Below are 27,677 nucleotides of genomic sequence, written 5' to 3'. Positions count from 1 at the left end.
AGAGAAGAATAAATAGAAACAGGAGAAGAAAATAACAAATCAAAGCAGAGCAAAACAGAAAAAAGCAAGGTGGATGAAATGGAGCAGAAAGGCATGGATTGGTAATCCAGGTTTCGAATTACCATGAAATCCCCCTCACAGATTAACGAAAAAAACAGACGGCCTATGCCAGGGAACAAAACAAAGCCAGATAGTCACATTTCGAGGCCCCCTTTAAAAAACTGCCGGTACTCAGCACGGTGTGACTCAGTGTCCATTGAAATCCTACACCGTAAAAAACTAGTGAGCAAGATTGAGTGGTGTACAGTACAAAACATGTGGCAGATGACGCGCACAGAGGATTCAGAAGGAAGGCTAACGAGAGGAAAGTGAGATAAACTGAGAGAAAAACAAAGGAGAGGACATTAGGCAGACAGAGAAGGTAAAAGAGACAGCTGAGAGAAGGACAACATTAGAATGACAGAATGTGGAAATTTAAGGAGAAAAGGCGAGGATAGGGGCTGAAGGGATGAAAAGGAGGGAATAGCTCAATCTAGAAAGGAAGGAGAGGGATTGAGAAAACAACAACGTGGGAGAAATGTTGAGGGGATGAAAATATTTGAAGTAGGAGGCTGTGGGCACGTGGAAGGGAAGAGTGGCGATAAACAGTAGGCATGCTGTGGGAGAAGGGTAGTATGAGAAGAATGACGGGAAGAGGAACTTCTCTGGTGCACATTAACATGGTCTGACAGGCAAAGCATCGTACAATGACCATTTATCACAGGTGCTACCATGATTTTACCTTTTATGGTGAAGGGTAGGGCTCTCCAAACTTGGTCCTGGAGGGCCGAATCCATGCCAGATTTCTAGCATATCCCCATTTAGATAAATGTCGTTGTCGTAAAAAAAAATGTCATGTATCTGGCCCTCCGGGACCGACTTTGGAGAACCCTGGTGTATGAAATATGGAATGTTACTAGTATCTAATGTCATTGAACTTGTATTTGTAATTCGATTGGCCTAATGTGTTGTCCCCCTGACAAGGTGCATTAGCAGACAGGTAGCACGTGGGGAAGTCACTAGTCTGTACTCGGTTATCAACATTAGAGAAATGGGTGGCCGAGACAGTCATATCAGCATTCACATGTATGAGATGCTGGTGGCACCCAGACGTCTAACTCACTTGTCTAGCTTGCCAGCTGAGATCAAGTGACGGAGGGAGAGGGCGAGTGAGCATGAGTGAGGGTGTATGTGAGGCGCACACTTTTCTCAATTGCCAATTATACGTGACTCCACCAGTTTTATCTGTTGGCCCTTGGTTCGCCCCGTTCCTCCTTTCTCCAGTCCCCATTCTGAAGGTGCCACTGGTTGACCAGGGCTTGACGATGCTTACACAAATCCTATTTACAAAAGAGCACCCTTGGTTGTGTATAAAAATATGATGTGAACTTTCCTATTTCATGCTCGAAATGCCCCTCCCACAGCAGCTTTCTGGCCCTCGCGCTTTTCTCATTAGCTCAAAAGAAACGAAAAAGAGCCAGTTCCTTAAGTGCACTTCCTGCGATGAAAGTTGCGGTCTCAACACCTCGGAGGGGATTTCACAGAGAGGAGATTCATGTTGGTGCTCGGCCCTCGGGCCATATCTTTATCATGAAACGAGGGTTTTAGCACTCCGTGTGCTTCCAATATTAACAGGTAAGCTGGACGGATTTAACAATATCAATATATAGCACTCTTGTCCAGTAATAAATGCTTTGCAGTAACACCCGTTAATATGACCGAGCTCAAAGATATTCATTCTTTTGACCCTAACTAAAGTGAAAGACAAAACCTATGGTAGCCTATAGGTGACATTCAGGCGCTGGCACGCGCGCTCGCATGTGTGGGGCTGTGTGTCGCTTGTAGGTCATAGGTTTACTCTTTTGCAAGATGCCTCAGTCAGTTTTGCTAGACTCCTGACAAATACGTGACCCGTGGCTTTCGGTTAGGCTTTGGCACGGCAAACTCAGACTTGCATCTTTGTGGTGTCGTTTTATTAATTACTATTACATTAGCCAATATTAATATCTGTCATTAACAACAATATGAAGCGCTATACAAACATTTGTGTTTTGTAGCAGGTGCACAAGTCCACTGCGTTTCTGAGAAGGGAAGCATGTATAATTTTAGTAAAAGCATTTTATACTGATATATGAATCTGATCGATTATCCCTCGCCTACTAAAACGCTGCCGTCGGTGTGTGTATATGCAGTACTTACAGAGCAAGGGCGTAGCTGGCACACAGAGGAAATCGGAGACTGGGAACTATTCAGGATCGTGCACTTATGGAACGCGCTGGAGCTTGCAACTTACAGCACGGCGCATGCACTGAGAGCTTGACTCAGCAGCCGCTACGTCATGACTATGAACTCAAGAGGCAAGGCAGCGGCTTCTCCCTCTGCTTCCTCGCTCACTGTAAAAGCCACACTACGCAAAAAGATAGAGAAATCGACATGTTGATTCTGCCAAAATAGGAACGGGTTACGGAAGTTAGCAATGAAATGCCAGCCGAGACACAGAAATAAATGTCACTCTTAGCATGGCGCATTTTTGTACCGATCCCCCAAACTGAGCTTAAAAACTCACATGTCGGATTCGAGATGTTTCACCATTTCGGCCTAGTACACTCCTATCATCTTGCATTCTAGACAGCACACGTTTTCAAATATAAAAGTGCGCCTCCCATAATGCAAAGTGCTGCGAGATAAAGTTAAAAGTTAGAACTAGTAGACGACCTCAAAGCTGGTATGGCACTTTTTAAATTGTCTGCTGAAATCGAGGAGACTGTTTTTAGTTTTTATGCTGTTGTGATGGGTGCCTCAGATCTGACAGCTTCCCACACTAAGCACTACTCCCGAGAATTAGGGCGCGGCGTAGGTGATCTTGTAATATAATACAAACTCTTTTATTCTGCACTCAGTCACAATTTAAACAGGCTTCGACAAAGGCAATCAAGTGGCTTTTGTACATTAAACCACATGTTCCACGTTTCAACATGTTTCTAAGTGCAAATCTCACGCGTTCAAAACGGATGAGTCATGGTGCAGATTTGAAGCTGCTGCGAGGGCGACTGAGTAATGGGATATATGTAATGCACTAATGACAGCAGTAAAGTTAAAACATCCTGGTTGGCGTGAAATTCGCCATCCGTCCACTCCTGCAGCCTCGCGTGCGCACGCACACACACGCATTCACTCATCACACGCTTGCTTAGGCATGCTGAAGTGGATGCCTGCTTGTACCCCGGGGGGACCGCAAAGTGCATTCTGATAGAGAAGCACTCTAGTAGGTCCCTGCTTTTGCCCCAGGGGCACTGTAAAGTGCGCGCAATGGAAACAAAGATAAACCCCTTTAAGGGGGCTTGTCTTGAAGCGAGGAGCAGTGGCGTAACATATAAAGCTGCCGACGTTGGAGCTGGAGAGCAGAGTTCGATCCTAGACTTGGGCTGTATTAATTATAAATAATTAAAAGAAGGTCCGTGGCGTGGGCTGTATTAATCCTAAATAATTAAACAGAGATCTCAGATAAAACAAGCATTGTGGGGAGACAAAGAGACAAATAAAACAAGCATTGGCAGAGACAAATAAAACAAGCATTGGCAATGCAATGGGGTGTGAGAAGGCATTGGAAGAAAGTAGTCTGTGCAGTAAAGGGGCCAATAGCCGTGGAAGGACACAAATGAAGACATGTCCATCATAAGGAGGGACTAACAAGCCTACAACCAATCGAAAGGCACCATTTAGGACACCAGCCAATGAAAATGATGGGTGGAGAGTGGGTGGAGCTTCTATACACTATAGTGTATACTGCATGTCTCAACGAGACAGCGCAAGCGCTGCCTAGGCGAGACCTAAAAAGGGGCACGGCCTAGACCACCTCTCTGCAACGCAGCGCAGTGGCGCTTACTGGAAGCACCTGGTGGGCTAGTTGGCCCCCAGGGTCCCTCAGGATTGAAGGGGAATTATTTCCCCAACTTAAAACGCGCCACAGGGAGTGTTTGCACACGTTAACTCAGGCCCCGTCCCCTCCCTTCACCACTGTGTAAACACGCCCTGTGGCCGTTTTTAGTTGGGAGATTAAGTTCATTTGAATCCTGAGGGTCCCTAGGGTCCAACTAGCCCACTAGGTACCTTCAGTAAGCGCCACAGAGCTGCGTTGCATAGAGGTGTAAAAAGGGGCGTGGCCTCAGAACACCTGTCTGCAACGCAGCTCCCTGGCGCATACTGGAGATACCTGTTGGGCTAGTTGGCCCTTAGGGACCCTCCATATTGAAGGGGAATTAATTCCCCAACTTACAACTGGCCAGGGGGCACGTTTGCAGAGTGCTGCATGGAGGGGGCGTGGCCTCCGGCGCGATGCCGGTCTTTTATTTATTGTATTTTTTTAAGAAGGAGTGCTGTGTGGCCCCCCCTTCTTTTTCTAATTTATTGACCCTGGGGACACCATCCCCCAGGGCCTGCACCCTAATTTTTTTTGTTGAAAAAAAAAATTGGCCCTCCCAAGGCCTTAATCAGCCCCGGGGACCCCAATCCCCGAGTCATGGCCTTTTATTTATTTATTTTTTATTGTTTAGGAGGGGGGGCTGCGTTGCCCCAGGGACCCCATCCCCCGGGACCGGCCTTTGTTTTTTATGAATTAAAAAAAATATATATTTATAGAAACACCTAGGACATGCTGGACAAACCGGATGTACCTATCACCATGACGATTTGCGTGATATTCATTAAAAGGCGACTATGCATACAATGAATCCACGTGGAATGTATTTACACCACTAGTGAAGCTCTGACGTGTCTGACGCCATACCGTGCCTAATCCCGGCACCCCCGCCGGTGGGTACTCTCCAAGTAGACACCCTTGTTGTTTATTTATACAAACATGGGTAGCTATTGGCGGGCACATTTAATACACACGCACACCAAGCCATTCAAAGGGGATTTGACAAAAATTCGACCAAACTATGCAAGAAACCCCCCTCACGGTTAATAAAACACACATCCACCGCCAGATGTGTAATACTTTTTATTTTACTCTCTGGAAAGGAGACGAACCTCACTTGAGTCACAGCGTGCTCCTGGCTGAGCCCAATGCTGTGTTACACCCACCAGTGCCCGCCGAGTGCCACACACCTCTGTGTTGTATTCCACCAGCTAGTGCGTATGCTATGACACTCTCTAGCCCATGTGCACTGTAACACCACCCCGTGAATGTCATGCCACACTTGCCTTCGCACAGGTTGTATTGCCCCATATAACGTGCCTTCCTCGATGCCTGTTCTAACGCACAGCGCTATGCCATACATATCACAATCTGGAATCCATATCATTGTCACAGTGCATATGCAACGTTACACTCCCCAGCACATATTTTATATTACAACTTTAGAGACTAGTTAGGTTACACAACATTGCCCTGTGCATATTACACTCCAAGGCGCATATCGCATAGCATGCACTAGTGCCTGTGCTATCTCGCGCTCTCCAAAGAATCTGTCATTGCGCACAATGTATTGCATATTATTTTTCACGCCCCGGTTCATCTTATATCACACTTTTTGGTGCATAGTTTATACCATACACTATATCTAGTTTTCATTTTTACTCGTGCTCTCAGGACTATGTTCTATATATCACTGCGTCCACCTACCCTTTTTACGGGCATTACATTTTGCGATGGGGGGTGGAGGGTCAGGGGGTGTTTCTGCCAAGTGAGCCCGGAGTCCGTTACAAACGTCCTCTTCTTTCTGAATAAAAGTGAGATTATACTGCATACTTGTTCATATTTTAAGTAGTTTGCACAGAAACATTTTAAAAACAATAAAGTTCATAATACCCACCTTCTCTGAACAGTTAGCTTGCTGCCCCATCCACCTCCTCCCTATCCTCTGTTGTCTGAATCCATGGACTAGCCTCCTCCCTCCTGCCATGCATGGTCTGATATTCTGCCACTGCCCTCCATTTAGCATGATGCACCAGTCCACTCCTCCTGCCCTCCAATGCCCAATTCTATGGCCCATCATTGACCTCCTGCTTAGCCTCTGTGCTTAGCTTGCTGCCCCTATTCTCCTTCCCCCTGCCCTCCGATGTCTTTGTGCATGCCCCTGCTCCATCCTTTTTGCCCACCATGTTCTGCCCACCTGCCACTCCTATCTACTCTGAGTGTTCTGTTTAGCTGCCACTCCCCTCCCGCCTGCCTAGCATTGTCAGATGACTGTAGCCTGTCCCTGCCACCCCCACCCTGCCTGTCCACATGCCATGCCCCTATCCCCTTCCTCCTGTCCTCCATGGTCCATTTTACTGCCACACCCTTCTGCCCTCCCTGGTCTGTTGTGCTGCAACTGCTCCTCCTGCCTGCCATGCGCGGTCTGTTGTGAGGCCTCTTCCCCTGAACTCTCTTGTCTGTGCCCAGGTCCTGACTCTCCTTTCTATCCTCCATGCTCCTTTGTGCATGCCCCTGCACCCTCCTTCTTGCCCATCATAGCCATTGTGCTGCCACTAACCCTCCCGCTTGCCATGCATGGTCTTCTGTGCTGCCATGGCCCCTCCCACCTTCCCTGTGTGGTCAGCTAGCTGCCCCTGACTCCCTCCCACCTTCCCTCCATGGTCTGTGTGTATGCCATCATAGTCTCACTGTTGCTCTCCATGGTATGTCTTGTTTCTAGTGCCCATCCTGCCTGACCTCCATGGTCCTCTTGCTGCTCCTGCCCTGCCCCCTTGCCCCCAGCCCTCTGTTTCCATGTGCAGACCCCTATTCCATCCCTCCTGGCTTGTCTGTTCCATTGTATTGCCCCTGATCCGTCCCTCCTGCCCTTTATGGTCTGTTATGCTGCAGCTTTCTCTCCTGTCTGTCCATTATGGTCAGCTAGCTACCATTGCCTTTTTCCCCTCTGTTCTCTGTTGTCCATGTGCATGGTCCTGTCCCCTCCCTATTGCTTTCTATGGATTGTTGTGCTGCACTCCCGTCCCGCATGCCCTGTGTGGTGTATTGTGGTGCTGCCAACCCTGATGCCTGCCCTGTAGGGTCAGTTTGGTGCACCTCTCAATGTCCCTCCTGTCCTCTGTTATCCGAGTCCATGTCCCTACCCCAATTCCTCCTGCCTACCATGATCCAATGTACCATACTTGGGAACATTTTGAACTTGGTAAGAGGGAGATTTTGAAAAAAAACTGGGGTATTGATTTTCCCCTTTGAGTTACATTGAAAAAGAGGAGATTGTAGACAGGAGACAGATCAAATAAAGCTCATTTGAGCTTAAAAACATTGGACGTTTCCTGGCTGAAACGAGTCTGTTGGCATGTATGGTTGTACTACCACTGCCTTCTGCCCACAATGGTCTATTATATTGCCACAGCCTCTCTTGCCAGTCCTGTATTGTTGGTTCGTTGCCCCTGCCCCCCTTTCCACTGCCCTCCATAGTCTGTTGTGCTGCCACTGCCCTTCCTGCCTGCCCAGTGTGGTCAAATTGTTGCCTCTGCACTCTCCTACCTGCCTTCAATTTTCAGAGTCCGTGCAAAATGAACAACTAGATTGCTAACATTCTATATTTATTACAAAAGTGTGGCACGCCTGACGTCATCTTGATGTCATCAAAACTGTAATACCTAGAGCATTTCCTTTAGAAATTACATATATGAGAGGGTCTTATTTGCATCACAATTATGGTTAGTGCTCTAAAAAGCTGAAATGAGGACATATTTTCTGAGTTTTCAAATAGCGACAAAGAACTTTTAATTTATTTGTTATCTTTGTTTTTTTATCCAGTTGACCACTTGATTAAATGTTGCACTTAGGGGAGAGGATGTGGTGTTACTTCCAGAGCTGCAGACTTTGCAACTGGGGAACCAGGTTTGAGTTTCTGCTTCAGCTCAACATTCTGTGATTCTGGTCAAATCATGTAATCTCCCCATGTCTACAACCAAAATTAATTTGATCTTGTGTGATGTAACCAATGCTCATGTAAAGCACTCCAATACCTGACAAGTCTGCACTATATAAAACTGCAAATACACAGAATATAAGTGTTTTGCACACTACTGTCATTGGGCTACATGTGGGCTTCATCTGGGTGATATTTGTGCTGCATTTGGGCTTTTTTGTCTCTGGTGACCATCTTGGGAGATTTGTTTGTTATGGAGTTTCCTAATTTCCTCATTTACTGCAGTCTCCTCAGTAGGAAATGTTTTTCAGTTTTTTACTTTGATTCCATCAAGAAGGTATTCAGATATGTCACACATTTGCCATAAATTCTGAATGTTAGCACTCTAGTTGCTCATTAGATCACTGTAGTAAAGCTACTGCTCACCAGGGAAGTCTGCTGCTGGTATTAAAAGTGCATGCTTCAGTATGCATATCAGAATTGTTTTATGAAATAGAAGAGGATTTGAGAGGTCAATCAAAATGTGCCCTAATTTTTCTTTCTGCAGCACTAATCATACTTTCTATGGCAAAATGAAGCCCCTCATTGTGTTCCTTTTTAAATTAAATGTTTTAAGAGTTACCACTTTATTCCAATCAAGATGGCTTCAGGTGTGCAATACGTTTGTCATAAGTAGGGCTGTTAGCGCTCTAGTTGTTCTTTAGAACACTCTGGGAAGCTGCAGTAGAACACAAAAGAATCTGCCCTTGTTGGATGTACATGTTTTACTGAGAATGTCAGATTTCATTCTCACATGACTGAGAAAGATAATGTGAATTTACAGAAAATATGCTCTCAGTTTAGATTATAGATCACCTTCCAAACCTCTGTGGGAAAAGCATGAGAAAATAGTTTTCTCTCAAACATGATTCATAATATCACAGCAGAAGGCTTTTTCACATGGTAAAATCACCTTAGAACACACCACAATTCCTAAACTGAGTATGGTACCATCAACAAATGATTTATAATGTAACTAAAGTCTTAAAACCTTCTATTAACTGCAATGCTTTTTAATGAGGTGCTATCATGTATATTGGTCCCAAGATGGCTGCCAACACTTCTTGGACGAAGTACTGACAGCCAATCAGATCTCACGATGAGATGTGTGGTTAGGCTCCGCCCAGATATATCTATCATTTTAACTCTAATTTTCTCAGGAACTACTGAACGGATTTACACCATTTAAGCAAAAGGCACGAGTCTGGACTGAGGACTACCTCTTTGCCAAATTTGGTGTAATTCCGTTCAGCAGTTCGGGCTGTAGCTGCGTCAACAGGTCCTATGGGAAAATGCATGGGGAAAATGCGTTTTGGGACCCCCCTTTTTTCTCGGCCCCCCCCCTTGACGAATCACCGCGAAATTGTCAGGATAGGAGTGGACCGGAGCTGGCCAAAAGTTTGGAAAAATTCACGAAGATTCGTCAATCGGCGCCAACGTTATTCCAAATAGAATGTTGTGGATTTCCTATGGAAAATAGGTCCTAACTATAACTACTTACTGGCGACTGCCAGTAGGTAATATATATATATCTCATAGCTTTATATTAATCTGTGAAACAAGCATATGCACTTTTAAAATATATATATTTTTATATATATATTTGGATCTATTTTTATGCACACATGCATATATGTGTATATTTACATATATATAAATGTGTAAAACACATTGTTATATATACATATTGTTAGACCTGTCAGCCCTTTGGGTGGTCCCTCCTCATCATTATTTATTTTGTCCCACTTTTGCCTCAAACCCTGTTTGAATTTTTCCTTTTTGGGAACCACCAGACTTTTTAGTGTTGCTGCAGATTCAGGGAGCCATTTTACCTACCCCTGAAACTTCTGTCTGAGGGCCTGAAGCACAAAATGGTGGCCACCTGTGACATCACCAGCATCCACTGGAACCTACTAGCACCTTCCAGAACATTCCAGAACCCTGTGACAGTTGGAGGCGGTTTAGAATGTTGGGAAGCTAAGAGAGAGAGTTGGCAGTTGGAGCTGGCAGTTGGCACCTGACTGGTGAGGAGTGAGCAGCAAAAACGTGAAGGAGGAAGGAGTGAAGCAGCAGGGGTGGAAACTTGTGCCTGGAGTGGGGTCCATAAACCCACCCTTGATACTAGTCCCTACTGACGGAGCCCAGCCTAGAGCCCTGTGTGGGAAGAAGTCAGAAAAACCATCCTGAGGACCTGGACAGCAGGAACAGGCCTTAGAAACAAGAGAACAGCAAGATCCTGACCTGGAAGCTGGTTTCCCTGAAGTCCGACGTCGAGTAGCCTAAGACCTGGAGCCAGAGGTGGAGAAGCGGCGCTGACTGGAAAAGCAGACGTCGTACCCGGAGCCGCCAGAGGTCGAGAGAGGGCGCCGTCAGAGGTCGTGAGGAATACCAGAGGTCGAGGAGGAAGTCACCCGAGGTCGAGTGAGCGGCGTCATCGGAGGAGTGAAGTCCGCCCTCCGGAGTCGTCGGAGACCGAGGTGAAGGGTAACGGAGGTCGGGAGTGAGGATCGCACTCCGGAGTCGCCGGAACCTGTGAGAATCGTGCCGGAGGTCGGGAGTGGAGGTCGCACTCCGGAGTCGCCGGAAACCTGTGAGGAGCACCGGAGGTCGGGAGTGAGGATCGCACTCCGGAGCCGCCGGAAGTCGACAGCGAGGCAAGGCCGGCCGACGTCATCGAATCCGAGGTCGCCATCGGACCGGAGCCGCCCGAAGTCGACATCGAGTCAGACTGCCCGACGCCATCGAATCGGAGGTCGAGATCGAACCGAGGCCGCTGACATCGAGACCGGATCCGCCTACCGGCGTCGTCAATGAACTGACATTGTGCCGAGGCCGCCGACATCGAGCTGGAACCGCCTCACGGCATCGACCCGACTCCAGCGGCGTCGGAGCATCAGAAAAAGGGCAGTAAGTGGAGTAGAGGGCGCCTAAGGCCCTGTGGAGACCTGAGAGACTGCTCTAAGGGGCTAGGGAGGTGCTGGAACCAACCTGACTGTGCCAGGGGTGAACTGGGACTAATATAGAGAAGTTGTGTGGAGAGAGAGAGAGCCAGGTCTCTGGTATTTTCCCCCTTTATCTACCTCAGTTTAGGCCTCAGCCTTGTCCAAGCCAGGGAGTAGTCACCCTCAAGCCCCCCACTTCCCCACAAGCTGTGCCTGGGCCAAATCAGCCCTTAGGAATTCAAAAGTGATCTGAATCCATGAGTGTCACTGTCAGCTTTTAAGTATTTATTAGGGGCACTGTATTTATTGTATTTAACCTATTTATTGTTCCACTGTATTTATTGGTCCACAGTATTTATTGATGCACAATATTTATTGGTTACAGTATTTATTGCCCCAGAATATTTAATTGCCTGTCTGTATTGCACTTTTATTTATGCCTTCAGTATTTATGATCACCCCTATTTATTGAATCCTTAAGCCTGTATTTATTTAACCTGCACTTTCTAAAAGTTTGTATATTGTGATTGTTATTTATTTCCTCCAATCAGCAACTAAGAGAAAAAGAAGATAAAGAAAGATATTTTTCATAATTTTTACGGTGTAGAGTCGTTTTTGGAACGGATGCACGCATGGTTATTGTTTGGGTATGTTGTATGCTTAGCACGGAGCCTGATTCCTGACCACTCGAGCCAAGCTACCACAGTGTGTCCGGAAGACCACCACCACCCCTTCTAGTGTGGGAGTGGTTTTCCAACACATATATTTATATGTAATAAAATGTGTGTATATATATATTTTTTTCCTTAACATCCCTTAAACCCATACCAACCTTAAACAAATCCCTTCTCACCCAAAAACCCATGCCCACTCTAAACCCTGACATTTCCTTGCCACCCAAAAACCCATACCCACCCTAAAGCCTACAAATTACCATCTCAACCAAAAAAAAAACACCCACCCTGAGAACGCCCTTCCCTTAATATATATATGTCCACATTCAATCCGTCAACGGAATCGCGTACTCCTGGGTCACATATGAAACTGAAACATCAGGATTTATTTCGCTTCCTCGTTAAGCTTTTTGGCTGTAAGCAAGCAAGGCTGTTTACAGCCGAAACGCGTAACGAAGGAGCCAAATAAATACTGATCTTTCACCTTCATATGTGTCCTGAGAGTACGTCATTCAGTTAGACAGATTTAATGTGGACATATTTGAGCCGGGTGCTTCACTGGCATACGTACCACCTTCCACTGGTCCGTGGTTTGGGTAGGAGCAAGACTGTGGAAAAAAAAAATATATATATATATATATATATATATATATATATATCACAAAAATTAAGCCGGTGAATGAGCCACAGACTCTGCAGGGTGGTTCAGTGCAACGCTATCGGGGCTCCCTTGTGTATAATCCAACAACTCCAAACTTGCCTTTCAAGTGAGGAACACTGACACCCAGCTGCCGGTTCAAAAAGATGCTTTTACTTCATGTAGAAAGCTTTACATGTCCAAAAACCCAATGATTTCTCCTCCATAAGAGGCTTGATCATGGGTAAAAACTCTGCTTTCACCTTGCCTTGTGATTTAACACTGCAGTTTGGTTTTCTCCCAGAGTACAATTACAGACAGGTGTCCTTTTTTTTTTTCTTTCCACGAAGAACAGCAGCATGTGAAAACTTAATTGTTCTCTTTCACCCACATGCTGCCAAATGTCTTTCAATGGGGACTGTCTAACTGCAAATTCGTTTTAAACCTGTGTTTTTCATTAAATTCTTTTTGATTTTCTCTTGGCAAATCTCCGTTTTAAATCTTCCAGAATGCTTGGCGAGCCGGGCTCATGGAAATTCAATACCACAAAAATTGCGCCGGTGGATGAGCCACAGACTCTGCAGGGCGGGTCAGTGCAACGGTACCGGGGCTCCCTCGTGTATAATCCAAAAACTCCAAACTTGCCTTTCAAGTGAGGAACACTGACACCCAACTGCTGATTCAAAAAGATGCTTTTAATTAATGTAGAAAGCTTTACACGAAGAACAGCAGAGTGTGGGGGTGGTGAGTGGGTGGGGGTGGGGTGTGTGTGTGTGGGGGTGGGTGTGTTTGTGTTTCGGCGTGAAGGAGAATGCTTAGGGATGTCCCATAACAGTTCTTAAAGTGACTAGCTTTTAGAGCAGCCTTTTTCATGTGTGCATGCAGGCTGGCAAATACCAAGCAGGTATCATTTTGGCAGTGCAAGTAGTAACATTATCACAACCATCATAAAGCATATATTTCCTATTTTTATTGAAGAGGTTGTTATTTCTGAAATTCAAGGTTCATTGATTTGTACCATTATGCACATTTATTCCTGTTTATTTAAAATGTATTGACTATTTTCAGTTTGAGATCTAAATGGGTGGTAAGCATCTCTGTGACATTGACAGCTGTGTTCATTGTTGTCAGAGCTTAGCTTACAGCCTACAGGAAAATGCCACAAAATAGTTTTCGTATAACATTTATAGCAAAAACAGATTGCTACCTTTTAGACATGCTTAGGAGAGTCAAATGAGAGCATATTATTTAGAGGGGTAGGATACCAAACCATCAAGAGCAGAGCCAAATACGAAGGAAAGACTTCAACTGGGTGTAAAGAATACACTGTGCTGGGTTTCATCTTACTCCGTTGAGACTCTGCAGATTGTGTCCCTCTCCCATCTAATTCACTTCTTAATCAGTCAACCTTGACATCCTAATAAATAGACTCGGGAGGGTTGGTGTCTCAGATGGTGCGATTACCTGGCTTCAATCTTACCTAGACGGAAGAACATTCCAGGTCTTTTCAGGGGAGTCCACCTCTAGTAGCCTAGCGCTCACCTGCGAAGTCTCGCAAGGCTTGTTTCTGAGCCCCACATTACTTAATGTGTACATGAGACCACTTTCTGATATCATCCTGCCGTATTGGATTAAAATCGTCACTTATGCTGATGATACGCATCTGATAATAGCCCTCAATGGTTCTTGGAACTTTCCAGCTGATTTTGAAACCTGTCTGGAGAAAGTTGCCACTTGGATGGAACACTCCTGCCTCAGGCTCAATGGAGGATAAACTGAACTCCTGGGCAATGCCACTAGCATGGATCTTAAACAGACATGGCCCATCTGCCTTGGCCCTGCTCCTACCCTCAATACTAAGATCAAAAGCTTGGTTATTTGGTTGGACAATTCCTTTAAATTTGACCATCAAGCAGTGAAATTGGCAGGGGCCTGTTTCGGCGTTCCCCGATTCCTCCGGAAAGTTCTCCCTCTCCTTCCTATGGGGGCAAGGAGAATCCTGATCCAGGCTTTGGTCCTCTCTCGTTTGGTTTATGGGAACTCTTTACCTAGGAGCACCTAAAGCAACGATGAGGAAGCTCCAAAGCGTGCAGAATTGCTATGCGCTCAATAAATGCTGAATAATAATAATCTGCTGAAAGCAAGTCTACTGTGTGCAGTGGTAGTTCTGCATTTCTAGACCTATGCTGAAATTGTATAGAGAATACATGCACTGATGTCTACCGCTGCAATAATGTTAGGTGAAATACTGATTACACGAGTGAAATCTCATGAAATTTAAGAATTTAAAATTAAGCCATTTCCAGTATAATTTTGCGTTACTTTCACTTGCAGCAGGCTGTGTATGGAGAACTCTTGGATGATCCATTGGTATCTTGCTTGACTATTTTACACAGGGAAATCTTCATGCCAGATACCGCAAAAATACATTTTGTTTAATTTGGTTAAAATGCATAGCTTTCCAGACTTCTTATGTCTATACTTGAGAGACTCTTTGTATCAACTTTTTATTTAGTTAATAAAAAATGATTTGTCACTTAGAGTCCAGTGTTGTGAGCCTTCATGTGATTTGTTTTTTATTGCCTTAGGGCTGTACATGCAGCACTGCATGTCCTAATGCATTCAAACACGCACAACACAGTTTTACACTTATTGTAAGTTATTAAGTTGGTGTTTTGCTATTGGAATCATTCCGGTTATGAGAATTGTATGTTTCTTACACCAATTTGATTTTGGTTCAGTACATTCAAGCGGTAGAAAGAAACTATACTTGTATTGAAATGTTTTTCCCAATGTTTATGAATAATTTTGCATTTGTGACCTTGACAGTCTTTGCAAAGTGTTGATCACTGTATCTTATATTCTAAATGTTTTTAACAAAGGAGGTATCTTTTAGTCTGAGAAATCGACCCCGCATTGAGGACAATCTAGGGAACACAGCTCCACAAGGACAGGTTTCAGGCATTGATGTTATCGCATCTCCACAAGGGAAAGGTGACAGAGCAGCTCTGAATGGCAGGGAAATCTGGCTTTGTAGAAAGTTTAGCCAAGAACGTGGCTTGCCCTATAAGGTACACTTGAACATTTTTACTTGGCATAGACCAAATGATGGTGTGCTCCTCTTTCGCTGATTGTTTACCCTTTTTCTTTGCTTCATTGCTCGGAAATAATCATGGAGGGAAATGTTCTGTTTTTTTTTTTTCTTGATTCCTTATTGCAAAAAACTCATTGTTTCTGAACATGTGCGTGCATCTACAAACCAAGGCACTTAGATATTGATTACATTTAGTTTGCTGAAACTGTTTATTACTGCTGTCAGTAAGGTTTGTGCCTCTGGATACAGTTCTCCTTCTTATTGTGCCTCCTATTAGTTGTTGTCATTATACACCATTGATGAACTGATGGGGGGGTGGGTGGTTATTTTGGGCAAATATCATTGATAAGTACCCTTTGAGACCGTTAATAATACTTTGCTCCATTCAGTGTCCAGTTATTTTTTGTGTTGAGGCAAATGGTGTCTTTGTAGTGTGTTCAATTTGTTGTCTTAGAGTTTTAGATTGAGACTCCATTGCAAATACACATGCAAACTGTTTTGCCTTTCAAATGTAGTGAGCCTCCCTGATTTATAAACAGTCCGCAATATTTTTGGAAACTACGCTCTGAATATATTTTCAAGTGTCAGAGCTATTGCTGCAGTCTGTGCAGCTCACATTGTGCTTCTTTCGGGCATGACATTCTTTTGTCTTTGTTACTGAAAATGTAATTATCGAATTTTATATGTAACTAAACATGATTACTCTGTCTTCAGTGAGAGCTAAACCCCTTGGGTTCCTGCTCTCGGAACGCGCAGCTCAGGCAGTTCTCTGCCTCTCCTGTCGGCCCAACACAGACCGCGGTTCTTGCCCCTGGTCTGGACTGATTGCTTGCCCAGTTTTTTCTTTCCTTTTCCTTTTCTTTAGATTTCTTTTTCAGTTTTTCTTTTTCTTTTTCTTTATTCCTTATTTACTTTGCTGACTGAGTCAGCCTCGTTCTCCCCCCTCCCCCCCTTTCTGCCACCTCCCGACGCTGCTGCCCCCTTGGCCCCTCCCACTCCTGCATTTTTTTCCTCCCCGTTCCCGCCTCCCAGCTGTCCCGCCCTCCCCCCGCTGTCTACTTAATGGAGGCAGCTGTGTGGCCGCACCAAAGGCAGGCCTGTCTACACGCGATCAGGGCCAGGAACCCTGGTCCTGCAACCTACCAATGCTACAGTTCAGCGACTCTCTACGCACTCAACGACTGCAAGAATATCAACTGCAAGCTCTCCTCACCCCTCAACACCCACTGACCCTTTACCTGCTGTATCTGCTGCCACTTCTTCAGCATTGCCAAAATCCACGACCCACCTCCGCCGACCAACAACACCCTTGCTGCAGCCCAAACCCTGCAATGCATCCTCCTCAATGTCCGCTACCTACACAAACACGCCACAGAAATCTGGGAGCTTACTTTGTGATCGCCATCCTCAAAGGATACTAAATCACCCGGAAGGACTGCCCAAACCGCCCCCGAGGCGGCATCGCCATCGCCCACAAGGCCAACCGCCGCCTGAGAACCTACACCGACGGGCCTACGGACCTCATGGAACACCTCCACTTCAAGCTTCAGGTCAACCCGACCACCACTCTACGTGGCCCCCTCAACTACCGATCTCCCGGACCCCGCTCACCTTTCTCCGACTCCATCTCTGACATCATCAACTCGCATGCCATCACCTCCACTGACTACATTTTGCTGGGGGTTTAACTGCCACCTTGACAGCCGCCAAGACCTCAACTCCATCTCGCTCCTGGAAAACCTTCATGTCATCGGACTCACTCAGTTCGTACGAGGACCTAGGCACTCAGCAGGACACAACCTCGACCCTATCTTCACAGCAGGAAACTCCTTCTCCTTCAGCCACACCTCCGAACTCCCATTGGCGGACCACTGCTGCGTTCACTTCACCTACAGAGCGAATACCCACCGCAGCTCCAATGCAGGAGCTGGAACAAGATCTCAGACGAGCAACTCACTGCCACCTACAGTGGCTCTGCTCCCACCGCCTCAGGCAACGATCCTACACCGCTGCCTGTACCCTACACAAATGGATCACAGACTGCACAAACACCAGTCGCCCTCTCAAGAAATCTTCCAACACTCGCGCCAAGAAGGCCAGCTCGTTTTCCGCCGAGCTCTGGGAATCCAGATGAACCTGCAGACGTCTCGAGAAACTATGGAGGAACTCCAAAACCACAGCTAACTTCGATAACTACAAAACAGCTGCCACTGCCCACCACAAACTCATCAGACACTCAAGGAAGAAAGCACTCTAAGACAGAATCTCTACCCGCGCACACAACAGCAAGGAACTCTTCAGGATCATCAACCCAACAGCGACATCCCACCCTCCCAGGACCTCTGCAACAGACTCTGTGCCTTCTTCCATCACAAAATCAAGACCATCTATGAAAAACTTCGACAACAACATCCTCCACAAGGCTCCATCATCCTCCCTCTCTTGCACCACACAGCCGACACTTGGCAGCTGGGCTGCCCTAAGCTTCGCAGACACACTAAAGACCATGATGACCACTCACTCTGGGGCCCCGACCACATCTACCACAGAGCCGTAGACATCATCGCCCCCGAACTACAAAGAATCAACTGATCCTTCACCTCCTTCCCCCATGACTGGAAACACGGAGAGATCAACCCACTCCCAAAGAAACCCTCGGCGGACCACACTGACCTCAAGAACTTCAGACTGATCTCCCTACTTCCCTACCTGGGGAAAAGTTTACCAGTTTGCGGTCCTCCCGTTTGGTCTTACTACTGCACCTCGAGTCTTCACAAAGTTGATGGCAGTGGTGGCAGCTCATCTCAGAAGGTCGGGGATTCCTGTTTTCCCCTATCTGGACGACTGGCTGCTCAAAGCTGAGTAGCTAGAGATGGTGCTTCATCATCTGCGAGTAACATCTCAACTGTTCAACTTGGGTTTTTCAATCAATGTGCCCAAATCTCACGTGGTGCCCTCTCAGCGCAACCTGGTCATAGGGGTGGTAGTGGACACTACTGTGTGTCGAGCTTTTCCTCCTCCACAAAGAATTCTCGACATTCAGGAGATGATTCTTCTTTTTTTACGATGGAGCAGTTGTTCCGGTCATTCGCCTGCTCGGTCTGTTCGCTTCCTGCATTCTGTTGGTCAGTCATGCACGCTGGCACATGAGGCCGCTCCAGTGGTGCCTCTGCAGACAGTGGTTTCAACACAACGGAGATCTCAGGGAGTCAGTCAGTCAATCTCCAGAGATGCTGCAGCGGAGCTGACTTGGAGTGTGCAGGGCAACCTGTCTCAAGACCAACCCTTTCAGCTTCCTCCGCCGGTGGCCACAGTGATCACGGATGCCTCCACTCTAGGGTGGGGTGCTCATCTGGGGGATCTGGAGGTCAAGGGTCTTTGGTCTCCAGAGGAAAGGTTGCTTCACATCAACCTTCTAGAATTGCGGGCGATACGTTTGGCAGTAAAGGCTTTCCTTCCTTTCCTTCGCGGTCAGTCGGTTCAGGTCCTGACGGACAACACTACAGCGATATGGTACATCAACAAACAGGGAGGTGTAGGGTCGTATTGTCTCGGTCGAGAGGCTCTGTGACACTGATCCTGGGTTCAGAACCATCAGATTTGTGTTTGCACATCATCTAGCTGGTGTGCTGAATGTTTGTGCAGACAGTCTCAGTCGGCGTTACTCGGCCAATCACGAGTGGCGGTTTCATCCGGAGGTGGTCCATCACATCTTCCGGATGTGGGGGATCTCCCCGGTAGAACCTGTTTGCCACCCAAGAGAACACGCACTGCCCATTGTTCTGCAGTCTCCAGTTTCCGCTGCAGGGAGCGCTGGGGGATGCGTTTCAATTGGATTGGAGCTCACAACTCCTTTACGCGTTTCCTCCCATACCCTTGATTCCTCGGGTTCTGAGGAAGATTCCCCAAGACCGGGCCATAGTTATGTTGATCGCCCCTGATTGGCCAAGAAGGGTGTGGTACACATTTCTTCTTCACCTCTCTTCGCACCCTCCGCTCCATCTCCCTCTCACTGCAGACCTCCTCTCGCAGTTGCAGGGGCAGGTTCTACACCCCCACCTCCAGAGCCTGCACCTTCATGCCTGGAGATTGAACGGGGCAACCTGAGTTCCTTCTATCTCCAGCTGGACGTTGTGGATGTTATCTTATCTTCCAGGCGATTTATTACTATAGATGGTGTAAGTTTGTTAAATGGCGTGGAGAGAGATCCATTGATCCTTTAAAGGCCCACTTGTCGACTATTCTTCAGTTTGCTCTTTCTTTGGCTCAGCAAGGTTGTGCTGCGGCCACGGTTAAGGGCTATTTGTTGGCCTTATCGGCTTTTCTGTGTCTACCTGGTCAGCTGTCTTTATTTAAGTCTCTTATCGTGTTGAGGTTTATGAAGGGCTTTACCAATAGGTTTCTGCCTACTCCCTTTGTTATGCCCCAATGGGATCTAAATCTGGTTTTAACTTTTTTGATGGGTTCCCCGTTTGAACCCTTACATAGCTGTCCTTTGAGGCTTTTGTCTTTTAAAACAGTCTTTTTAGTAGCCATTACCTCAGCAAGGAGGGTGAGTGAGCTTCAAGCTCTTAGTTCAAAACCCCCGTTTTTGACCATGCATGATGAAAGGATGGTCCTCAGGACCAGGGCTGCTTTTCTGCCTAAGGCAGTTACTCCCTTTCATCTGGGGCAGTCCGCAACTCTCCATGTGTTTTATCCTCCCCCTCATTCTTCTAAGGAGGAGGAGAGACGTCACCGCCTGGACCCTAAAAGAGCAGTGAGCTTTTATTTGGACAGGACAAAGGACTTGCGTATGGACAGTCGGCTCTTTGTGGGCTACGTTGGACGCTCAAAAGGCAAGGCTGTGCACAAGCGCGCACTATCCAGATGGATCATCTTGTGCATCAAGATCTGCTACGCCCTTGCTGGTAAGGAGCCACCTGAGGGTATTAGAGCTCATTCTACTAGAGCCAAGTCTTCCACCTCTGCTCTGGCCAGAGGTGTTCCTGTTCTGGACATTTGTAAGGCAGCGACTTGGGCCTCCCTCCACACTTTCGCAAAGCATTATTGCTTGGACTCTGAGATGAGGAGGAAGGGCCACTTAGCGCGCTCTGTCTTGCCGGACTTTTTGGTATAGAAGGGTGGACACCCTCCGCCTGGAGCGGGACTGCTGTGGGGATCTATTCATAAGGTGAGGAATCCACAGCCAGATGTATCCATCAGAAGAAAAAGGTACTTACCTTTGGTAACGCTTTATCTGGTGGATACAGTATCTGCCTGTGGATTCCTCACTGACCCACCCTCCTCCCCGTTGTCCAGCTTTGTATACCTTAAAGGATACCTTGTTTGGCATGTTGTTTTACATTTTATCTTCTTTCTATCTGGTACATTTATAGGAAATGCTTATGTCCTTTAGCTTTACTCTTTGAGTTTGTTCTATGTATATTTGTTCAAATGTTGTGTACTGTGTATACTTTGAATCCGTTGTCGGTCCACCTGTTCGCCTCGTAGGCACGGAAAAAGTGGGTGGAGCTGACGTCATCACGCCGAAGAGGCTCTCTTATGGCTCTGGTGACGTCATGCGGAGTCGCAAGCGGAGCAGACGTCGGCGTGGCGAGCTAGGAAAAAATTCAGCGGAATGCTGGCGAAGGGGATATTCATAAAGTGAGGAATCCACAGGCAGATACTGTATCCATCAGAAAAAGCGTTACCGGAGGTAAGTAACTTGTTCTTCAGCAAGTTACACAAGTTCCATGTAACCCAGTAGACAAACATTGTATAGCAAATGTCAACAAAATGTCCAATAAACGGCAATTTAAGAATCTATTTGTAGGTTCCTTGCATAAATCTGTAGACATTTACAACTGAAATAGAATCACTGACCTGACGAATGTACAGCTTTATTTGTGTTTAATATTTCTTTGTTTTTTAAGCAATTATGCCAGTTTATTCATCGTTGATCTTTCTTCGTACATATTTACTGCTTTAGCTTGCTGTTTTTTCGAACTACTGTAGAACGAAAATTAACCTTAGATTCACGTAGTTAACATGTGTTTTTCAGGCTCTAGACCGCAAACAAGAAGCTAAAGAGGAGCTGGAAAATTTGAAGAAGCAACATGACTTATTGAAAAGGATGCTGCAGCAGCAAGAGCAACTTAGGGCTCTGCAAGGAAGACAAGCAGCTCTTCTTTCACTGCAACACAAAACAGAACATGCTATAGCCATTATGGATGACTCTGGTATGAATGGTTACCCATCATAACATTTGCAAATTGTGTCTAATATTGTTTGGTATGTAGAGGTTGAATGCCATAGTATTCACAAATTGTTTGCTATACTGTTTATATTGTTTTTGCATTATTATTGGAGTCAATATAGAGTTAAATTTCAGTAAATTATTTATCTTCTAGTTGTAACGGAGACCACGGGTAGTGTGTCCGGGGTGAGCCTAACATCTGAGTTAAATGAAGAGCTGAATGAACTAATACAACGCTTCAACAATCAGCTTCACGATTCACAGGTACAAAGTGCCTTCTGGAAATGACAAAAAATTGTTTCTTCCTTTATTTTTGATGTTCTTGCTTTTATCTAAAAAATTGTTGAATCCTTTGTACAGCTATATTTTGGGGATGACTTTACTGTGCATAAATACAGGGCAGTTGGAAAAAAGTGCAATCTCCTCCATGATGCATTCCCCAAGTTAATATGCATTAAAAATGTGTTGTGTATGAGTGGTACAAACACAAATATTATTTTACATTAAGTTCATGCACAGATATAGTAACTCCGTATGCAAACTACACATTCCCAAAAAAACCTAATGGGGGCAGTAACCCTTTCAGTGCAATTATTTCTTCTCCAGTTTGATGTTTCCCATATGTTATGATGGAGGATCTCTGAAAACTACAGATGTGGGTTTATTCAGGTTAATTTTTGACTTTTTATTTTTGGGCTTTTTTGAACTTTTGTATCCTAACAGAGCCTATGGCCCTCATTACGATGGCGGTCAGACGAGGGTCCGACCACCATCGTTGCATGCAGGTGTCGGTCCGATAATGAGTCTGTGGTCCCACCTGCCCGATTAGGATAGGACTGCCAGCACTGCGGTTGGAATGTGCCTTTTTGTACTGTGGCTTGCTCTGCAGCCCAGGAGAAGCGCTGCAGAGCAAGCTGTAGTACACACATGCACTTTAAAAACTACATGCACTGTGTGCCAGGCACCAAGTGGTGCCTGGCACACCGTGCATGGATGTTTGGGGGGTGCCACATGTGCCTCTCCCTTAGCAGTGGCCCACAGAGGACGGGGGCCCTGCTTTTGGGTTTCATAGTCCGTTTCAGTCTGCCTTTTCATGGTGGTGGGACCGCCATGAAAAGGCAGTTGGAAAAGGACATCCTAATCCCGCCTCCATCGTAGGGATAAGTGTCAGACCTGTCAGAGGTGGCGTTCTAGCCCCTCCCTCCGCCCCCAACAGACCTAATTGCTCTGACCGTCTGCATTGTAATCCGGTGCTCGGACCGATGCCCTGGACATCAAAATGAGGGCCTACATTTTTACATCTAACAAGCTCGTTGACTAATTCTGAAGTGCGGAGTGTGCCTCTCATCAGATATTGTCCCTGACACTGTTATTGCGTTTTTGATTTTCCAGATTTCTGTAGGTCATAGGTAGTTAACTTTTGAATAGATGTAGTACCTGCTCAGATAATAGTGGACATATACTGTTAATACCTCAATCATTTAAAATCTCCTGAAGTATTGTTACGATATCTCTGAGATAACGCCATTTAAAGTGATGGCCTCACTTGTTTTTATTGGCACATTCATCTTCCTATTCCCATGACTTCTGTTTTCAGTTATGCATCAAAAAACCACACATTGGTTTGTCTGCTGTCTGTACAGGCTTATTCTTTCATTGTGATGCATTTGTATTGTCTCTTCAACGTGAAAAGGCTCAATATCTCAATATTGTTCAACCTTATGAACTCTGACACAACTGTGGCACCTCTTACTGTATTACCTCCAGTTAACCCTCATGCACTTTTCAATTTAGAATATATAACATTCATACAGAAATTCTACTTCATTATGGAAACTTCCATGAGCATTTTATGTATTGCATTTTTAGAGTTCACTCTGCATAGTCAGTTGTTTCAAAGGTAAATAATCCCTATTAAAGTGTCTCACTGTTAAGGTGCCTAGTCTCCATTTTGCTAGCAGCAATTTATTTCATGCATCACCTACCCCTACCCCTTTTGATCATCTACTCTGTTATCTAGTTGTGTCAGGGGTCTTCAGTTTGAATATCTGAAATTTGTGTACTGTTTTTCCGTTCATGAATTTCGAAACCTCCCGAATAACCTTCTCCTGTTAATTAATGAGTACACTCTGATCGCATGGTATTATTACCTGTTAGTAAGTAAGTGAATTTAGTAAGAAGAGCCCAGGAGGTATGGGGAGTGTGATCCTCTCATTTTGTCCGTTAAACCAGTGATATTACTGTTAACATCATGTGGGTTTATATAGAAATAGTTACAGCACACGTATGTATGGCCCTTTAAAAGAAACAGCATGTATGCTCTTATACAACGTGATTAACACATACGGTAACCAAGTACAGAATAATGCAAAATAGTATCCAAACATGCTCAGACTAGGGACGTTGTATTGCTGTTCATACAAAACACATCCAGTATGGCTAGACTAATTTGTTTTGTTTGTTTCGTAGCCTGTGCCAGATAATAGAAGACAAGCAGCAAGCCTTTCACTCACCAGGGAAGTTTCCCAGAGCAGAAATACCCCACTGTCTGAACCTTTATCTGACGAGAAAGCACAAATATTCAGCAAAATGAAAGCCTTAAAAGAAAAGAAGCAAAAAATGGACGAATTGCTTGGAGAACTGCATACACTTCGTGATCAACATCTGAATAATAGTTCATGTAAGAGAATTTTGAAACCGTGCATTTTTTAATGAGCTCTACAACTTGTAGTAAGTTGTTGAACATCCAATGAATTTGTGGTAATATTCTGATGTTGCTTTTTTTTAAATCTGTTTTACCTCATGAGATGTACGCTGTTGAACCTGTGCTTGAGTTTTCAATATACATAGCCTTTGATGCATTTTTTCAGCCTTTTTCTATGTTTTAGTTTGTTGGTCTCAATATACCTCAATCTAGTTCTAAAGATCAGCATTACTATTTTGTGAAGGCATCACTTGGAGTAAACATTTCTTCCTCAGTCTCAGACTGCCCCCTGTCATTTCATAAGTCTTAATACTCTGGTGTCCTTGTTAAAGTTTTCATCTCAGTTTTATGGCTTAGCTCCATCTCTGACTTTCCAGAACGCTTTTAAAATTGCTGGAGGTATTGTGTGATACCCTTTTGATTTTTTTAAATTTTATGTTCATATGTTTATAATAGTATAACGCAATCAGTTTGTTTTCATATTTAAATTAAAGTTCATTGGATTTTTGATGACATCCCTAAATCTTCATGCAAAATAGATGAAGCACAAGTCAGTCTTCAGTTGTATGGGTAAATTGAAGTTTCTTAGCCTTAGTGGCCTCGGCACTGACAAGGGCCTATCAACCATCCCAATAGAACATTCTGCAAGTTTACAACTAAGAAAAGCATTATAATAGTGGGTGAAATAGCCTTAGTTCTACATTGGCATATTAGTATTGCATTACAGAGGATTCCAATATTCCTTGTCATCTTAGTGGTCAGAACCAGTGTGGTTTGCCTTCCAGGGATCCAATGGCTCCGGGATAAAAAAAACACAAAAACACAAAAGCAGAGCAAAGTCATAAAAACATTGTGTTAGAAGCCATCTGTTATGGCTCTAAGGTATGACATTTTTTGGGATACATTTTGTGTTTTTGTGACTACATGAGTGTGGGCAATGAGCAGTAGTTAGCTGCCCTGTAATGGGCCATAAGTAACATATTTTGTCGTTTATATTCTGGCTGGGAGAAGGTGTCAAAAGGGAAAGAACTCTAAGTATTCTTCAAACCCTCCACCCCATTTCTGATAATCACACTGTGGATACTTTTACATGTTAGTAAGGTCTGCCTGACCAGAATAGTATGTTTGTCAATCATGTATTTGATTGCAGTTTTAAAACGGTACGGAACTTAACTGCAAAGTTTAAATAATTCTAGATATACTTAAACATTGTCAGCTTAATCGAATAATTGTGAAAACGTTTGTGGGTCACCCACATTTTTTGTGGGGGGGGGGCGTGGGGCAGCGTTAAAAAGTTTGATGACCACTGCTCTACATGCATTTCCAACCACCACACGCAGTTGTGCATCAGACAGGGCGTTGGTTTTGGCTTTTTCTATGCTTCCTTTTTCTGGTCTGAGCTGTCTTTAAATTTGATCTCTTCACTTGCCGGGGGTTAGAAATGGGATTTCTGGCTAGGGCAAGGACCTAAGTCAGGCAGAAACCACCACTCTAGTCAGGGCAAGGGAGTTACACGCTGAAGATAACCCCTGCTCTCACCCCCTTGGTAGCTTGACAGAGCAGTCAGGCTTAACCCAGAGGCAATGTGTAAAGCGTTTGCGCAACACACTCACACAGCGGCGACACACCACAAAAGAAACTCCACACAAGGATATATATCAAAAGTAGCCTTTGTGTTACTCATAAAACACATTAGAACGTAATCACATGTATACAATGTGCCACCTGGCACGAGGTATGACTTTACAGGGGTTTATATACATCACATGGCCAATCGAGCCACAGTCATAACCATTAGAACTCACTAGTGGTGAAAACAACTAGTAACTACAAGCAATTGCGCACTTGGCATATACACATTAGGCATACATCATGGCATTAATCAGAGAAGCATATTATGCAAAATGTCAGCCGTAGCGCAGTGCATCATCACAACACATCCCTGCCCCCCAGTAGACTCTTGTGAGGGGTGCACACATCCAGGCCCTTCTTAGGCACAAGCTGCACAATAGATGATCCTTACACATCACCTCATCCCATCAGGCCCCACCTAAACATAGGGGAGACCATCAGGCCTTAACCTTGGGGCCCCGTCTTGGGCTTCCCCGCAATGCCATTTGTCCCACAAAGTCAGGGCTCTCACTATTCCGTGTTGACTTTCACACGGGGCCTCCAAACTGGCCCACCTGGCTGCCGATGCAGCAGAAACACGTGCACCAATCAAAGGGGGCGGGGTGCAACCCACCTGTGTCCCCAAGCAGGAGTGCCCCCACGTTGCAGCTGCCCGCAATCTTGCGGCGCAGCTGTGAGAATAAAAAGGCACCAGCAGTGTGCCTTGTAAGCCCCAATTACCGGGTGCTCGCCTCGTCACAAAGGGAGCCCTGCCTTGAACCAGACACAGGGTTGCCTGACTTCTGCTCCGGCAGGACTTCCTCTGGCCGGCCCACAACCAGGTTGCAGCTGCCTGACTTCTGTCTCTTCTTTCTGGCCACAGAGCCAAGTCTCTGTGGGCCTCCTGGCCACGGCCACCACCAGCAGAGAAAGGAGAGCGCTTCCTTCCCTCTGCCCTCCACTCCTTCTCTTGGCCCATGAACGCGGGGTAGGCTCCTGTCTGCTTTCAACTGAGCAACACGCGGGGTTCTCCCTTTCCTCAAGGGAGCCCCGTTCACAATCGGGCACCGCTTCAGCCTGACTTCCCGTTTCTTCATGCGCTTAGTCGTTCAGCACCTCTATCGGCTCAGCTCCCCGGCCACAAAGAGCGCTGTGCTGCCTGCATTACAGGGCAAGGAGGTCGTGATCCTTCATGGCAGAAGGGTGAATTGCAGCGCTCACCGAGTGTGTTTCAGAGGCAAAAACGAAGCGCTCCACCGGTCTCCAGCAGTTCCATAGGCAGAGCCGGGCACAGGCAGACCAGCATGTAGGGACCCCCAGGAGACAACAGTTGGGTCCCACGTCGGTTCCTTCTGGCCGTCCAGCAGTCCTTTCTGCCAAAAAGCACAAAGTTCCACAAGCACACCAAACATGGGGTCACAACTCCAATATTTTTACTGCCAATGTCTTTGTTCTCCCCCTGGCACAGGGCTCTGTGCCTGGGCTAAACTAGTTCTGGGGGACACTTAAACATTCCTTTAGAGTGCACAACAGCCCTCATTGTTAGTGTAGGCTCTGGCCCCGGCACATCACAGGGGATGGAGCCAGCATTGAGTAAGGCAGACACAGTCCTATTCAGGTCCTGGCGCTACTCCTCCCACTACTCCAAATGCAGATTGGCCTATTCAGCCTAGCGCTGACTCGCGCAGCCTCTCTGGTGCCACTGCACCTCCCCAGCCCCTGTCATCTAGAGCCAGACATGCAGTACACAACAGGCAGGCACAAAGACACATAGCACACAGAAATGCCCGCTTCTAAAAGTGGCATTTCTAAAATAGTGATAATAAATCTGCTAAAATAGTGA

The 27,677-nt window shown here is 45.7% G+C and overlaps 1 protein-coding gene across 5 annotated transcripts in view; it reads left to right on the top strand.

The window, feature by feature from the left end:
* Positions 1–27,677, top strand: part of PCM1 (pericentriolar material 1) — a 1,275,228-nt gene that overhangs the window by 119,099 nt on the left and 1,128,452 nt on the right. For all 5 annotated transcript variants that reach the window (XM_085641994.1, XM_085641996.1, XM_085641995.1 and 2 more), the window contains exons 7-9: positions 21,325–21,502; positions 21,674–21,783; positions 23,989–24,199. In XM_085641994.1, coding sequence (XP_085498120.1) covers positions 21,325–21,502; positions 21,674–21,783; positions 23,989–24,199 — 499 coding nt within the window. The remainder of the gene's footprint in view (positions 1–21,324; positions 21,503–21,673; positions 21,784–23,988; positions 24,200–27,677) is intronic.

This window comes from Triturus cristatus, chromosome 2_2 (genome assembly GCF_964204655.1).
Source record: "Triturus cristatus chromosome 2_2, aTriCri1.1, whole genome shotgun sequence".
Taxonomy (NCBI): Eukaryota; Metazoa; Chordata; class Amphibia; order Caudata; family Salamandridae; genus Triturus; species Triturus cristatus.
This window is presented reverse-complemented; position numbering and strand designations above follow the sequence as displayed.